Source organism: Coturnix japonica, chromosome 8, assembly GCF_001577835.2.
Source record: "Coturnix japonica isolate 7356 chromosome 8, Coturnix japonica 2.1, whole genome shotgun sequence".
Lineage (NCBI taxonomy): Eukaryota > Metazoa > Chordata > Aves > Galliformes > Phasianidae > Coturnix > Coturnix japonica.
Window position 1 is genome coordinate 14,512,753 of NC_029523.1, and position 17,026 is coordinate 14,529,778.

A 17,026-nucleotide genomic window follows, 5' to 3' on the forward strand; every position below is an offset into this window, starting at 1 on the left:
ATTTTCATGTCTGACTGCAGCCTCACCTAATCTCAATTATTTCTTACTGTATGTGGGTGGTGGGACGTTGTCATCCTACCAGCACCTCCACCTTCATCCCTAAGGCTTGTATCATTACCTTGTTACACAACCTTCAGGGCTGATATTGTTGATATGATGCCAAGCACAATCACTGGAAAATGGAGGAGTGGTGATGGAGAACCCAACACAGCTGTTTGAAGACAAAGTTCTCTTCCACTTTCTAGAAGCTTAACTAGAATATGGTGCTCAGGTGAACATAATCTCTTCACAGATCTCTGTTGAGGGCTTTTAGCACCTCATTCTCCTTGACTAATTTACAACAGAATATATAACTTTCCAGACCACATATATAAAAATCCAGGCTGATGCTGATATTTACACTTTTACTCTTACCTGTTCATTCTGCTGTATTTTTGCTTGGTAGGCCTGGGAACAGACTGCCATCCTGACAAGGATGAACGTCACTGCACCCCCTGACCATGCTGTTGTTTCTCTATGTACCTGTCCAGCTTTGAATGGAGAGGAGCTTTTCCTTTACAAGAGGAAGCAGTCCATCTTGTCTGGGGAGCAATTATTTGCTGTCCCTTGGGCTCAGGATCTTTCATTCCCTATGCCTGATGGCAGAGATGAAACAAGATTATCCTGTTGTTTCAGGCAAGATGTCAATCCGGTGCCCTCACCCCTAGGCTGTTTCCATAGGTATGATCTTGCTTTAGGAAGAGGCAGGCACTCCACCACTCTGTGCTGTCCTCCTCATGTTTGCGTGCATGAGTTGTTCCCATTTGTCTTGTTTCAAAAGGCAAGCTGCAGCAGACAACTCTCTTTACCTTTTTAGTTATCCCTCATGTTACTGCCTCATAATCCACTGCCAGCTTCCTGAACCACCTGGCTTTTAAATACTTCCTACACTTCCAAGGATTGTTAACAGTTGTGATTGTTAACAGATATCAGTGCTACTGAACATCCCAGTGTGTTCTCAAACCAAGCTTTCACCTACCAGGCTTTTGGAAAGATACTGTGTTACACTAATATCAGGAAACTGCCTGGCTGAAACCAAGCATTTCAGTGGGTTTTAAGAAAAGCTTTGCTGCTTGGTAAAACCTTTGGATAAAGCCATGGTAATCCTAGACCAAATGCAAGAACGATAATGCTTCAGGGAGCTAAACATGTCAAACTCCAGGATGGAGTTAGTTTCTGGGAAGGAGCTGGGTAATGAGCAGTAAGTAGGAAGAGAAGACTATACATTTAATAAAAAGAATTAAAAACAAGCAAAACACTCCTACCCATTATCTGAGAATGCTGGAGATCTTGTACACTAAATGAAGGACTGTCCGGTGGGTGATTAAAGACAGTCTTATAAGAAACAACACAATCAAAGCTGCACAGGCAATTGTCATTCCCACGTTTCTTCACTTTTAAGTAGGTTTCTTTACAGTATTAGAGCTCTTCAGTTGTACCTTTCTTTTTATGAGGCATGTTCATACATCCATACAAATGACTTTATGAAGTGCTCTTCAGTATTAAGCCAGCCAGATGGCTATGATGGATATGATGCTATGTATGTTTGAAGTAGGAGAAATCCAAAAGTCTGTTCTGACACATATGATTTCCACATGTCAGTCCAGGTGTGTTTTTGTGTTTTTTTTTATAAGAAGGAAAAAACATGGAATTGAAGTTAAGATGGAATAATGGATGTGTAAAGATGGAAAACCAGCTTTTAAAAAAGCTGACTTTCATTTTTGAAGCTCAGCCTGGAGAAGGTACTGAAATCCAGGACTCAAATTTCTGATAGCCTTTTACCAGTTCCCTCTGAGGGAGTGATGCTGGCAACATAAGAGCTTTTCTGGTCTCGTAAACTTAGGAAATCTGTGTGAAGAAAGCAATGGTTATCATTCCAACTTTTCAAAGATAGCTTTTGTACGCTGTAGTAGTAGCCACTCCTGTATCCTCTTAGAAGAAACATATTTCCTTTCTGCTCGACACCTTGCACAAGTGCACACACAATTTGTGCAGTGCTATTGTAAAATTGACAAGAATTTAACTCTCCCAGTTTTTTACTTGACTGATCTCATTGTCACGCTTCATCCAATGCTACACTGAAATTACAGTGGACTTGTTCCAAATGTTGTTAGCCCTAACATGTGAAATTTCCCTTGCAAAGAGAAGAAACTGCACTTCTGCTATACTTGATAAGGGCCATGAAGCTGTTCAGTTCCACTTTGCCTCTACCACGTTTAACTAATGTAATCAAGTTGTTTGTGTTCAGCAGTGTTACACTGGTGAGTGCCACTCAGTCCCACAAAGTGCCATGCTCATATGGTAGGAGAAGTCTGGGACCATGAAATGAAGATTACTTTCCTATCGGCAATAGTGTGTTTCACCTTTATTGCACTATCTGTCTAACTGACAGTTATTTTACTTGACCATCAAACTAATCCCACAGAACCTAATAGCACTACTACATGATTTTAAAAGCATGCTTCATTTCTCATTTCTTACACTGATTTTATACAAGGTGATAGTTAAAAGTTAGGGCACTGGAGACCAGCGGAGTTTAGTATTAAAGAAATACTGCATTTTCTGGGGGAAATAAAAATAATAAAAAAAAATAAGTTGTCTGTTCCTGAAGAATCTTAGGCAAAGCTCTCAAAAAAATCAAATAAAAGATGATATTTTGACTTCCAATAGAAAAACAAAATTTTGACTTACAAAAAAGTCACAGATTGTGAATTATTTTTTTAGTTTTCCAATAGAGGCATGGGCTTCCTTAAGAAGTGTAATGTCTAGAAAATACGCACGAACTTGCACTGTTTAGTCATATCTGTGACTCTCTTAAAGGTTGTTCATAGACCTCCTTATCCCTAGGGGCTGAAAATCAGTGCCATGTACAACACAGACGCATTAGCACATGGCAAATATATTTCTTTTAAAAAGGTTCCTGAGAAAATACTCGTAATTTTTTTTTTCTTTGTGTAAATTGCAAAGGACTGGCAGCACGGATCCAATATGAAACATAACTTGATAAGTTGTTATGAAGAAGTCTTCTTCCTTAAAGTGCAATAATCAAGGATAGTGGAGGACTTAAAGAGCTCAAACAGAACTACAGGGGCCATGTGCTTGTGGGGCAGATGAACTCACCCTTCAAGAGTACAACAAGGTCCTGGTGTGCACACTATCACACAGTGAGCTGATGTGGTGTAATCATGGGGGTGGAAGAAGACCAAAGGGATGAGAGGGAGATGAATGCTGCTGTTAGCAGAAGAATGGCAACTCTGTTCTATTAATGTCTACTTTGCTGTGTAGTGCCAGTACTAAAACAGCAGCTGAAAAAATGCTCAGTCCTTCATTTGGGCTTTCCTGCATTGGCTTTTGCACCATTCAGCAGGCAGCATTTACCCAGGATGAATTCTTGGCCCTTGAACATCTTGAATCTCCCTGGGGAAGATTCCTGCTGTCCACACTGCTCATCTTCCCAAATGCAGGCCATTGAAAGTAAACCCATAATCAGCAAGAGGGTCAATGTTCACCAAGAGGAGATGCATATCTGCCTGGTTCCTGCCTGGCCCGGCCTCAGGGAGGGCTCTACCACAGACACTGCCTGTGCCTGCAGCTATGATGACGTCCATCCCAGCAGCCAGCACTGCACACAGAACTGTGGTCAAGCCTGACTATGAAACTCCTGCTGGGGACATTTCCACTGTGTTTGTGTCACAGACCACGGAAGGTTCAGATTTTATCCTCCAGTTTGTATGGGCGATTCCCATGTCTTTGAAAGTGTATTCCCACTGAAGATGAAGGCAAATTCCCACTGCCATTAATGGACTTAAGATGTGTCCTCATCTCCCTTCTTGCTCATTTCCTTTGTTGCAGTAGAACTATTCCTTTATTAAAGCTTTTGCCTAAGGGAAAAAAAAAAAAAAAAAAGAAAGCCACATTACTAAATAAATTATGAAATATTTGCATTTGTGAAGCCAACCCCTTACACCTAGCTCCTCCTCTGATATTAGGAGGACACTTCTTATAGAGCTTCAGCTTCTGCACTACCATTATTCCTCTGTGGAATCCAAGACTGGGAGGCTACCAAGCAGTGGGCCACAATGAGCCAAGTGACAGTAAGTAATGCCTGCTGGCTTTGACTCAGTGCAGGGCCAAGTACCAGTGGCTTGATTAGTGCTAGAGAATGAAGTTGCATCAGGATGTAGGAAGAGATAAAACCAAAAAGTGTAAAAAATTGAAGAATTTTCTAAACTTAGCTTTATTTTTTTTTCTGTGAGAATAAAAGGCCAAAATTTGTAGACAAATCTGTAATAATAATACCAAGAGCATAGTTTTAAAGGCATCAGTTTTCTTATCACAGTTTATGTTCTATTATGTTTGTGATTACCTTTTTTGCCCGCAGTTATCTGAATGCCATGAGAATGAATGAAGTTAGTTTTAGTTTCACTCTCCACAATTAAATGGTCTGCACTTAATCTTGTAAATGTTCTGAACTTCTGTCTTCACTGCAATTTTATTGGTGTTAAATCTTAACTGTAGCTTCCTTTTTTTTAAAAAAGAAAGAAAAAAGTAGCATGTTATTCAAATACATTGTTCAAACTGTTTAGGTAGGCTTGCAAATTTCTCCCTCCTACTTCTATATATGTAATGCTTTTCATTTTGCCTCACCCCACCTCTTGGAAGTTTGGTAACAAACAGGGAGCTGCTTTCTCTCCAGGTGATTGGATTTGTTTGGTTTTTAATACTTGGCTAAGTCACTTCACTTTGTGCATCTCATTTTTTTTCTCTCTGCAGCACAGCCTGTGGAGGTTATACCTGTAAAACAGATAAATATTCAGTAGCTAACACAATAAGTGAATCAGATAGTTGACTACATTTCTGCATGATTAACTCTCAGTGGTTTGCTGAGATTGAAATCGAGGTCTCTGGCCTCCACTGATGTCTCCCACCCTAATATTCCTTTTGCTCCTCTGTTGGCTCGCCTTCTGTTGTTCTGTTTGCTCTTCTGAGTTTTCCTCTGAGTTCTCTTCATTCTGATTTCGCTGTTTCTCCATGTTTTTTGGCAGAAAAGAGGAGGGCAGTTTGCTGGGCAGTAGGGAACAAAACTACAGCAATTGTCTGTCTTTGCTGGGCAGCATTTCTTCTGTGATTTTCCTCACAAAATGTCTCATGCAAAATCATTAGTTCTCTCATTCTCCCTTTGAAAATCTGACTTTCATGCAACAAATTATTTAGAGTGGTGAGAAAGCAGGAGAAGAAAAGATGCAGATTTCATCTGTACAAAGCCCAGGATTTACAAGATCAGTATGAGCAATGGAGCAGCTGCCAGGGCAAGGAAGCAGTGCAATGTGTTCTTCATCCTCTGTGGGAATGGGTGGGCAGTGTTGCTGAGCATAAACATACTGGTGCAAGAATACATTTTTAAAATTGCACTACAGAAATCTTGATTTTTGGCAGACCCAAAAGGAAACCTGTAAAAATCCAGACACAGAAAAAGCCCTGGAGCTAAATACTGTCACATTTTGGAGAGTCACAAGTATAGGAAAAATGGCAAAAACCCAGCATGCTTGTTGACATGACTTTTAGCAAACATTTGACAGGTTTCAGAAGGCGACAGAGAAAAGGTGCACTGCTATAACGTGACATTATCTGAGGGCTTTAATGCATGTAAAAATAAATATACTGGTTAGTATACGATGATGCAAAACCATGTGGCTGATTTGCATGAACAATTTCTATGATTAATAAATTATGCAATGCTAGGACAAGTGTACTACAGTGGAGTGCTTGCAGCAACCACGAGCACTCCAGCAGGTCACACTGAACACTCTGCCCTGCTTTGGTAAAGCTATGAATATTTAATTATTAGCTTGCAGCTCGTAGGCTGCAAAATGGTGAAAGGAGGGGAAAGATGTTCCTCGCTTTTATCTCATCTGCAGGAGATGCAGAATGGCCACCAATTACCTCATGTAAAAATGAAAGGTGAGCTCAACTGAAAAAAATAAGATCAAGGGGATTTATTTGAATAAAAATGTAACACAGTTGCTTAAGAACCGACGTATGCATTTCACATCCTAATGTTTTGTACTTAACAGTTTGAGTAAAGTTAAATTATCAAATATTCATATAATACTGGAACAAATCATTTAAAAACAGTAGCTAAGCATTAAAAAATCGTATTACAAACTACTTCCTGAGGCCAAGATCTGAAAGTGCTACAATGGTTTCAGATGCCATTTGCAGCAGCTTTTACTGCTGAAGAATTCTGAGAATATTCACCAGAGTAGGTTCTTAATCTGGTATCTCTGATCAAATAGGAATGCATCAGATACAGATATTATGCTCAGGGTACCAGCCTGTCTATCAAAGACTGATACTGATACCCTGGCTTGAAATTTCACATCTGGCTCCCTGCCTCACACTATGGAGAATGTATTCCCTGCTACAAGATATTTCTCCAAGCTTTGCGTAACACAAATTCCTATTTCTTTACATCCTCATTTTTAAATTTCTATCTTTAAAAAAAAATCTCTTGTGCAATATGAGAAGTGCATCATATTCTTGCATCATATTCTGAGCACAGTTAGGCCTTGGCTTGCACTGAGGTTCTAGCAGACCCTGCCAGACATCTCTGCCTCTTGAACATTTTACCCAAGGCATAGGCAGCTTACATGTTTGGAAGCAATTACTGTGCTAAGCATCCAGTGATGTATCTTTCCCAGAAGCTGAAAAAGAAGGTATAAAAGACATCTACACAATAATTTATGGGTGTTAATGTATGGGTGTAAGTTTCTCTGGGTATAATTATGTGACTACGCTAATAATGCAGAAGATGCTTTGATACGTTAAAGAAAATCTCACAGTGCTCTTCTTTAGCATTTCAGTATTGTCAGGAGGGCATATATTTGAACACAAAGAGAAGGACAGGTGACCCATATGTCTTCTCAAAAATAGCTCATTCTCTTGTTAACACCACAGACGCACCAAGAAGACACTATCTGATAATAAGAACTGATGTTTAGAGGCATTTGCTGGAAACTTCCTGTTTTGAGAGCAAAAAGATGCAAACAGCATGCTGCTGGTGAAGCACTGGCATGAGCCACTGCAGAAGTGGGAGAGGCATAGGTTACAGATTGAAGAAGGAGCATTGCTAGCAGCTGGATGGGCAAAGCAGCCACAGCTTTGCAGACTTTGGTACTTCTAAAAACTTCTCTAGCCCAGCTAGAAGCTGACTTTGTTGCATTTCAGAAATAGACCTGCAGGCCTTTATGACAATTCCAGAGCCAGGCTTCATTAACATGCCTTGAAGAAGGGAAGGTTCCCAGCTAACTCAGAGCAATTTCTCCCAAATGTTCCCTTTGCTGGCTGTCAGGCAGCTGCCATGGAATGTCCTTGAGACATGGAAGGTCCTTGAGAAGATCCCCAGCATGCTTGTGGAAGGGATGGCTCCCATTGCAAGGCCTCAAGGTGTTTTCAGTCCATGTGGAGACACCTGGAGCAGTCCCACCATAAAGCTGCCCTGTGAAATGGCCTCTGGCTGGATGCCTCTGCCTGCTTTCTGGTGAAGTAATTGCCCAGCTGGAATGAAACTTCACACAGCTTGGGTTTTAACACCTTTCCAGTATTTTAGCTTTTGTCTTAGTAAGCCTATCATCTAATCCTTTAGATGGCCTCTTCCATTTACACCTGTGTAAAATTGCACAGCGAGCCACTACCTGAGGCATCCCCAGCCACTGGTGTTGCAGGAGAATCCTGAGGGTCTGACAGGAAAACCATCGGGCTTGGTTTCCTGGGGTGATGGGGGCATGTAAGAGCATCAGGCAGGCGGGGGAGGCAGAGGCAGGCATTGTGAGAGGCCATATTTGCATTTCCTGTCACAGAAGTGCTCCTGGGCGTGCTGGAACAGGGCCTCATCTTGTCTAAATAATTACAAGGCCATTCCTACCCAACAATGATACCTGCTGTTGTGTTTGTTGCAAATTCCCCTGTGTTACTGCAAGGTTTAGTGGATTAATAACGTGAGGATTTGGCCTCTCCTACTCCCTTGGCCAACGATTTTCATGCATAATATTCTCATTTAGTCTAGCCAGAACGGAGCCCAAGGGTCAGAATAGCCATACCTGTGCATCAATGGGATGAGACATGGGGATTCCAGAAGAAGAGCTTTCTGCCCTCTCCATGCTGGATCCAACTCTTCTGCCCTTCTGCAGCCTCCATGTGGCTCACCAGGTCTCTTCGCAGGGGCTGTGCTGCGTGCTCCCCTCCATGGGTACAGAGAGGTCAGCAAAAGGGAGCACTGGGCACGTAGAGCTGTGGAGTGCTGGACATTTTGATAAGGAGCAGCAAATTTTAAATTAAACTCTTGTAAAAACATGCAAAAAATACCTCACACCAGCAACAGCAAGTTCTATGAGGGCATGTGAGGTGGAGCAAGGGGACATGGTTCTGATGTCACATGGCTGGCCTGACAGATACAGGCCATTTGAAAATCCAGAACTTCAGATTGCTGATCAGGTCTGTTTGGGAAAGAAAGCATCTGCCCACGTTTCATAATGTGTGTAGTGGACAAACTGAGAGATATGTAAATATGGACATTATGCAATGAAAGGAAAACTACATTAAAATTGTTTACAGTAAGAAAAAGTAAGAACCAGAACTGCAGCTTTTTTATTGCTACACCACTGAAATGAGCATGTGCCCAACCTGACTATTAAGGTAGTGTAGGGTACAGGGTTTCTTTAAATCTTCCCACTGCTGTTTATGCTTCTTTAGTAGCAGCTGACATGGAGGCTATCAATCTGGAGCACACTGGGAGAGGAATGCTGCCAACAGTCTTGCTTACTGATTGAACACTTAATTAAGAATACCAATTAGCACTTACAGTCAAGGGATAGGTTTGGGCAGTGGGACTGTGACACACCACTGTGTCAGCCTGGGGATGGAAACTCTATTCTGTTGAGCTCTGTGAGCCAAACACTGCAGCTGAGTGAGCCCCATAGGAAATACAGGTGGTGAAGCAGATCCTGGTGCCCTCTGGTGCACCATGGAGCACCTCATCAAAGTTGACTCCAGCGAAGGGCTCCTTGTTGTTCCTGTACAGCGAGGTCGTGCACATGTGGTGCTGTGGACAGGATGCAAGAGGTCAGGCTGGTTAGGTCAGTGTCTGCCATGAAAAAGTGCCATGAAAAACAAATTTTATCTTGGCTTGTCCAAGCAAAGCCCTACTGTCCCAGCACTCTATGCTGTCTAACTGGCAATTTTCACAGCCACAAGTAGTTATTACTTGACCACAGCTAGTAAAACAATGGATAGCATGCACGCAAAATAATTTTATCTGAACTATTTACATTATTTTCATAGAGCTATGAGAGTCAGCTTTATCTTCAATCCAGGTCAACTATCCAGCTCTGCACAATTCTCCCCATTAACCAGGCAAGATACAGTAATTTTATCTCTTCAAGGAACACATTCAAATCTGATATTACATTAATTTATTTGGTATTTTGAACACTTTGTTGTTTGGTTGATTTTTCAGGATGGAAAGAGAAGGAAATCTTCAGTAAATTCTTGCGGTCATAGGGTATTTCTTTATAGCTATTTGACACTTGTCAGGGGTATTGAATACAAACACAGCAAAACAGAAATATTAGCAGGGCAGGCAAACTTTAAAACAAGAGTTTATAGCAATTCAGGGGGAAGAAAAAGTAACAAGTGGGATGTAATCCTACAAATGTACCTGGGAACATATTAGAAACTGATTAAAAGAATGTGATCATGAGTTTGAAAGTTAGCTTTGTCTTTACAGCAAATCTATGCAAATTTCAAATGCTAGGCCTGAGAATGGAGGTATCAAAAATTAACAGACCAATCTGTAGTGTGCAAATGCAGATGAAATAACATCTTCCTTCAAATATTTTCTTCTCTCTCTCCTCCCCCCCCTTAATTTTCTCAATTTTTCCTTTGGCAGCTATAAAACCTTATAACCAATCACAAATAGCTGTAGATGGAAGAGAGAGGCCATAAAAAGAACATCTTCTCTCTTAATTTATTTTATTCATTCATTTTTTGGACGTGTTTATTGGTTTATATGATTGCTGCACATGAATAAAAGCACCAGAAACATTCCCAAGCTATTGGTAACAAATGATTCAAAGCTGATTTCTCCTCTAAAAATTAATCAAAAAAAATGAAGCTTTCTTGTCCCCAGACTACTTGTCTTCCTGTTTGCACCCAGTTATGCCTGGCTTTTAAAAAATTCAGCCCAGCCTCAGCAGACATGATCTGATTTCAACAGAACCTGGAATGGTGGTGATTTTGAAGCATTTTGGGGTACTTTTCTCCTGTCAACAGCCCATCCCAAACAACCTGTGTACAAAGGCAAGTTTTCATTCTTCCTCACATCCCCTGTCCAGCATTTCTCCCTGACATCCCCTGTGAACCACTGCTGGCAGCAGCACACTTTGCTTCAGCATCACGGTGCAGGTTAAAAAACAGACATGTTTTAACCATAAAATGTCTGCTTTTATAGCTAATGAAGTGAAAGCTTAGCAAATCTGGCAACTCACAGGGCCATTTTTTTTCAAAGAGAAAATATAATTTAAGGGAGATATTTCCTACACGTTTTATGTAATGAGGGGCTATGCTGTTTGGGAGGAACAGTCCATTTATATCCACATGGAAGCATCATTGCAACTTTCGTAGTGGATCACCAAACGTCTAAAAGCATTGTAGATGTGTTTGTTCTGTGTACAGATGAACCCACCACTCCTCCAAGCTTGCTCAGCAGCACGATTTAGGTCTCCAATGCAAGTCCACTGAACTTCATCCTTCATTGAAACAGACCATTTGGAATGATCCTGGATCGAATGGAAGGTGGAATTCAGTGGCGTCCCTATGAGATTTATGTTGTAGACAAAGTACTGGAGAGAGCAGTTTGAGGGAAGCTTTTGGCCAGAGTGCTGCCACGATTCAGCCAACAAATCAGTCTTCAGTTCCTGAGCCACCCAGGCCACGTAGATATCTGTGGGATAGCAGAGGATGGGAGAAGTCAGCCCTTCATTTTCCTTCATTTAAGAAGGAACCAAAAAGGATCACCTATGCTGAGCTAACTTTGCTCCAATGCCTCAAGTGAACCAGAAGAGATTTTGCCCCCAACTTCCCCTTATTTTGACTTTTTTTCCTAAATTCATTCTTGCTTTCCCTTCTTTTCCTGGAAAACTTGTTAGAAACAATAATAGGAAATAAAGGAAAAGGAAAACAAAACAAAACAAAACTCAGTTCTTCATAACAAAAAAAAAAAAAAAAAAAAAAAGCAAATGATTCAAACCTCATTTTTGCTATCGGTTGATACAGTTGAATAACAGGACAGAAAATTTCTGACAATCCCATTAATTTGCACTGTAAGACATTAGAAAGACGAAATAGCTCTCCACTTTGTGGGGCTGACAGAAAGACAGAAGACCATTCCTTGCTACTACATTTATTTCTGAGGCCAAAATTCTTTTCTTCCCCTCAAAGAAAATACTGTCAAAGGATATTCTGACTGCCCACTGTTTGCCTGAGCATGTGGTAGGTAACAGCACTTTCTCTTACCATCCACAAAAGAATCAGACTTTGCAAAGTGGAGAAAGGCTTCCCCGTGTACTGACTGGAGCTTGGAGAGGCGGCGCAGGGGGCCCGAGGGCGGCCTGGAGCCTGCACAGAGCTTTTGCAGGTTTGGGAGATCAGCTTGGAAAGTATCAGGGAGGGAGCAACTGTAGATTTTTGGATTAGAGCTCTGCATCTGTTGGTCTGGAAAAAAAAAAAAAACCAACAACAATCAAACAGAAACAAAACCTCCAAACAACAACAACAACAAAAATCCACAAAGAAATGAAAACATGCAAAATGAAAATAGGTTAAAGTGAAGCAGTCAAAATGGCAAAGTTCTGCCTGAGAAAAGAAACACAAATCCTTTCTAATCTTTATAATTTATCTCCTAGAGGAGTTCAGTGTCAAAGTAGCTTGTTTTAGCAACCAAAAATGTGTTTAATTGCTGTGAGTTCCTGCGGGACCTGCAGCACATAGACTGACTGGAAGAATGCGCTCCACTGTTACCATGTAGCCTCTCTGCTCTCAGCAGAATCACCATGCCACATCCTTCCATGAGTGGTCACGCAGTGCTCAAATGGCACATGTGAATTCAAGTCTGTATCTACAGGAGTAGTTTCCATTCAGTTACACTTGTCAAGCCAATACCAAAGCAAAAAGCTGACCAAGAACTTAGCTTGATTTTAGGGAGAATATTGTTTGACTTTCAGAATCTGGGCTGAATCTGCAAAAGAAAGTTTTCTGTACAGTGCTCAGTCCTTGCTGTGCATTTCATAAAGAGGAAGGGTACAAATAGTTCCACAAGTGATGAGTTTGTGAAGATGACTCCATCAGGAACTTTTCAGTCTTTCCAGCTCAGGAAATCCCTAAACCACAGATTACCAGAAGCTGGGAGGATAGAGCAGGAAAACATTACTATGCTTCTCATTTTCTTCTCCCCTTTCCCTAAGCACAAGCAAAGATGCACGTCCAGGAGCAGGATCTTGTCTTTGTTAGCCCCGTAGTGTCCCCAGCTTGTTTGTTTACATTCTTATGTATTTCTTTGATAAAATTTGGGGCTTGTAACTGAGCAAAGAGTGGAAAATAATGTAAAAGGTGTTAAAGGACATGTCAGTGTGTCATCTTACCATGTATTTTGATAGCCCCTATTCAGGACCTCCAGTGTCAGGTACTTCTAAATCTTACATATATAAATTTGATTTTTCTTATTTTTAGGGTTCACTTTTTACATGGCAAAAAGTACCTGTGGAAATTCTGGGTAATATTTTTTCCATAGTCTGAATTTCCAACGTCAAGGTCGCCATTCCTGCTCAAGCTTTGCATTTGTCGAACTGCAGGCTATGGCAGTTGAATAAGCTATTACTCCTGTTAAAAATGATGAGCCATCCTCCATTATATTTCTAAAGCATTTGGTATGTATGGGCTGACTTTGCCCTCAGTATGTGCCTGTGACTATTATTATCTGAATAGTCCCCATGGGAGATGGAGAAAGAGTGGAAGAGTGAGTTTCCCACATTCACACAGGAAGAACTGGATAAATAGAAAAGAAAGCCAAGCATGAAGTTTCCAGGCCCTACTTGGTTCCCAAATTTGCTAATGGAGAACAAAAGCAAACAATTTTGGAAGAACAGCATAAAAAAACAGTGTCAGAGAGCTGCAGTGGTGCAAAGGCATTTTTAGGGAGATTTCCTTACCTATTTCTATGAACTGCTCATATGCAAAGGTTATGCAGATGGCCGTTTGTCCATAGGACTCCCCACTGGCTGGGTAACCATAGCCATCCTCAGGGAAGGGGGGGAACAAGGGCACGCTGTGGATCACCCAGAAGCCTTGTGATTTGTCCAAGAGCAGAAATCCTATCAAAGGAAAGTTACGTCAGATGAATGATAGCAAAGCCATGAGACATCACAGCGGTGCCCTGCTTTGGATTTGCTGCTGCAGACACCATGCTTTAGTGTGCTAGTGTCTACAGTGAATCTGGCTCTAGAGCACATTAATGGGCTATAGAAAACACTGATATTGTGCTAAAATTGCATTAAATCTTGGCTGCGTAGCCTAACTTGAACTGTCACCTCTGTGCTTTTAAAGAAAAACTTTGCAAAACTTTTTCATTCTCTGCTCAAACACTGCCTCTGAAAAATCTGACGGTTTAATGTCTGTGACACTCCCCTCACTGCCCCCTCCCGTTCCCTCCATTTCATCACTGTGCACGGTGCAGGCTGCCTGCACTGCAGGTAGGTGGGGGCCCAGGGAGCAGCCCCCAGCCTTGCAGCCAGGTACAGCTCTCCATTCCAGTGCCATGCTGCGCAAGCCCTATCTGCTTCCTCAAGGGACCACCAGGACTGCACAGCAGCTCTGTCGCTATACTGTCCCTGTTTACATCAATACTTCTATAATCCTGCCATAGAGACAAAGCTGGGAGAGTACAGAGGCTAACTGTCTCACAGGGTGCCTTTCCCCTTGCACTGGGTGCTGCTGTCACATAGCCAGCTCAGGACAACGTGTCTGTACCTGTTGAAGGAGATACACGAGTTTCCACTTTTGAAAACAAAGGGTCCTTAATCCCTAAGAGTCCTTCAACACAGCACAGGCACAGCAGAACCAGAATAGAAGCAACTGCATCTCTCACTGCACTGCAAACCACTCATCATGCAAATTGCTCTCCAGTTTTGCTTTAGGCAGGAGTTTTAGATGTGCAGAATGACAAACAAATAGATGTTATCCACAACTAAAAAGGAGGAAACGCAGCTGGGGACTATCCCTGTACCTTTGGTGTGTCCTCTTTTCGAGTTGATGGAGCCAGAATGAGGGACCTCATCGTTATAGATTGCATACACAGTGTTGTTACTCTGCAGGGAAACACACATTTCTGAAACACAACGTTCAGTAAGAGGAAGGCCTTTAAGCAAACAATTTTTACTGAAAGAATTCAGCAGATCTTTGCATACATCACAACACTCTTCTCTCCCCCATATCAGCTGCCACCATCTCCACAGAGCTCACGCTAAAATAAACTTAAAATCTAAGCATTAGGATCCTGTTTAATAGCAAGCAGAAGTTCTCTTAATCATTGGAGTGGTTCTTGAGGCTCAGTATGCTCACTAGGACAACTTCCATGGGTTCTGTTGGGCAACCATTTCCCAGAACTTTACACAGAAAAGCAGAGGGTGGATCTGTTTTATCATTTAATAACAAGGTCCTGTGAAAATGTCTGCTCAGGAAAAGAAGCCATGACGAGTGTTTTTATGAAGGACAAACTATTAATATTTTTTGCAAAAAATTTACACACAACCACACCTTGTTTCCCCTGAATAGAGAACTTCAAAGGCGCTGGGAGACGTTTCCCCCACCTGATATGCAGTTTGCAGATGCTAGCAGGGTAGGAAGACGGCATCAGCATGGCTCAGCATTGTGGGCTTGTAAAGATTGTTTGTATTACAGCTACAGTGTGATACAGAATGGGAGAGTCAAGTGGTTTGGCAATATTTGACCAATTTTTTTTTTTTTTTTTTACATATAAATGTAATGACACCTTACCACTAACCCACAGCAGAAATGCAAAGACACACCCAGGCTCCTAAGAATGGGAACAAAGTGTAGATGCTAAAAAACAACCAGGGGCAGATCTTGTGGTATTTTATAATCACACTTGTATAAAGGAAGTTTCTGAGTAGAAAAAGAAATCATTATTGGTGAAGCAGTCAGAAGGCAACAGCAAAACCCAAATTTGATCTAAAGTGGAGCTTGAAACTCATGCAGCTGGGAGGGCTGAGGATGGTCTTCAGTAGACAGTGGTGGGCTGAGCTGAGCTGACAGCCAGCTCTGTGCTTCAGCCAGAAAGATTTCAACAGAAATCGCAGAAATAAAGCCATGGGGACTGTGCACCAACATTCATTTATTTGATGGACAATACTTCAAGTGTGCAAAAGGCTCAACTAGAAATTTATAGGGTAACTTCTAACTTTGGATAGAAGGAACATAATTAAAGGCTCTTTACAACAAGGGTATTGGAGCAGGATGCCCAGAGAGGCAGTGGATGCACTGTTCCTGGAGACCTTCAATGTCAGGCTGGACGAGGCTCTGAGTGCTTGATCAAGCTGTAGGTGTCCCTGTTCAGTGCAGGGGAGTTGGGCTAGCTGACCTTTAGGGGTCCCTTCCAACTCAAACAATTCTATGATTCTAATTGTAGCCAGAACTGCAAATGATCTACCAAGCCACCAGTATGCTCACCCTGATACATATTAGCAGATCTAGTCAGTCAGGTCTGGCTATAGCCCTGCATGCTTATTTTGGCTGGTTTAACTTAATTTGCATGTAGCATCAAGTAGACATGCTAGCAACACAGCAATTAAACCTCACTTACCTTGGACTCGTATGCTTTGTAGAGCTGCCCCAGTGTCTGTCCCAGAGCACCCTGCGTCATGTTGACAAGGTACCTGCCAGGCTGCCACTGCTGTGCCAGGCTGTCCATGTACATGTACTCCAGGCCCAGCCCTGTGCCATCTCCTTTGGTGTGCTTTGGCAGCTTGTACAGAGCAAACCTGCAGCAGTGACAAGCAGACTTTGTTTTTCTCTATCTGAATGCATAGGTCCATCTTTCCTCCCCCACGAGCATGTAAAGACCAACACAACCAGAGGGTCACCTGCACAGGGGCACCAGTGCTAACAGTCTGGAGCCAGCAGCACCATGTCCCTACAGGCACCTTCAGTCTGCTTCTCCGAAGAGGCTGAGCCAGCACCAAACTATCCTTGCTAAAGCCACACTGCTGTCAGTACCCCAGAATAACTAGTCTTAGATTTCCCCCACTGCACCCACTTCCCTCCTACAGCTAAAATGTGAATGTGAGCTTCTTTGAGCAGAACTCTGTCTTGCATGTTTATGGGGTTTTCACCCTGGGCACAAAGGCTGCTGAGAGGACAAGGCTGGACGTACTCTGCCTGGCATTTTAGTGACTGAACTGTGACCTCAGCATCAGGGAGATGCAGCAGGGAAACCTATGCAGGGATGCACATTGTGGGGACATCCTCTGGCATCCTATGTAGCCACCAAATCCATGTTGCTTGATCCTGGCTCTGGTAAACAGCAAAAGGCTGAGCCTGAACTTCAGCTCCCAAACTCAGTCTGTCATTCTCTTGGTCAACATGGGTAACTCTTACCAACAATTTCTTATTCTATACAAATAGAAATTTTCTATTTATATGAGTCATAATTACACTATTAAATCATAAAATTATATAATTCCACATCTTCACATATACATATAAATAAGCACAAAACCATGTTTAAATACAATCCTTCAACAGCAGACTCACATTCTGCTGAGCTGTTGCAAGTGGAATATTTACAAACAATTAGTAAGAAGCACAAATCTCTTAAAAATTGCAGCGAACTTGACACTGTTGGTAAATGGGTCTGTTC

At 41.9% G+C, this 17,026-nt stretch overlaps 2 protein-coding genes and 1 long non-coding RNA gene across 3 annotated transcripts in view; 1 reads left to right on the top strand and 2 right to left on the bottom strand.

The window, feature by feature from the left end:
- On the bottom strand, positions 1–5,349 carry LOC116653757. The gene is made up of 3 exons (XR_004308160.1): positions 4,692–5,349; positions 4,406–4,561; positions 1–3,920 (listed from the first exon to the last, which is right to left on the bottom strand). It is a non-coding gene; the product is annotated as an uncharacterized LOC116653757 (long non-coding RNA).
- LOC107317543 (uricase-like) overlaps positions 4,058–17,026 on the top strand; it is a 24,669-nt gene continuing 11,700 nt past the window's right edge. The window contains exon 1 of the mRNA XM_032446183.1: positions 4,058–4,133. Coding sequence (XP_032302074.1) covers positions 4,119–4,133 — 15 coding nt within the window. The 5' untranslated portion in view covers positions 4,058–4,118. The remainder of the gene's footprint in view (positions 4,134–17,026) is intronic.
- The window catches only part of DNASE2B (deoxyribonuclease 2 beta), a 29,052-nt gene continuing 21,518 nt past the window's right edge, over positions 9,493–17,026 (bottom strand). The window contains exons 3-7 of the mRNA XM_015870377.2: positions 15,971–16,148; positions 14,375–14,456; positions 13,302–13,463; positions 11,611–11,808; positions 9,493–11,038 (exon numbers count right to left, since the gene is read on the bottom strand). Of these exons, the coding sequence (XP_015725863.1) occupies positions 10,683–11,038; positions 11,611–11,808; positions 13,302–13,463; positions 14,375–14,456; positions 15,971–16,148 (976 nt within the window). The 3' untranslated portion in view covers positions 9,493–10,682. The remainder of the gene's footprint in view (positions 11,039–11,610; positions 11,809–13,301; positions 13,464–14,374; positions 14,457–15,970; positions 16,149–17,026) is intronic.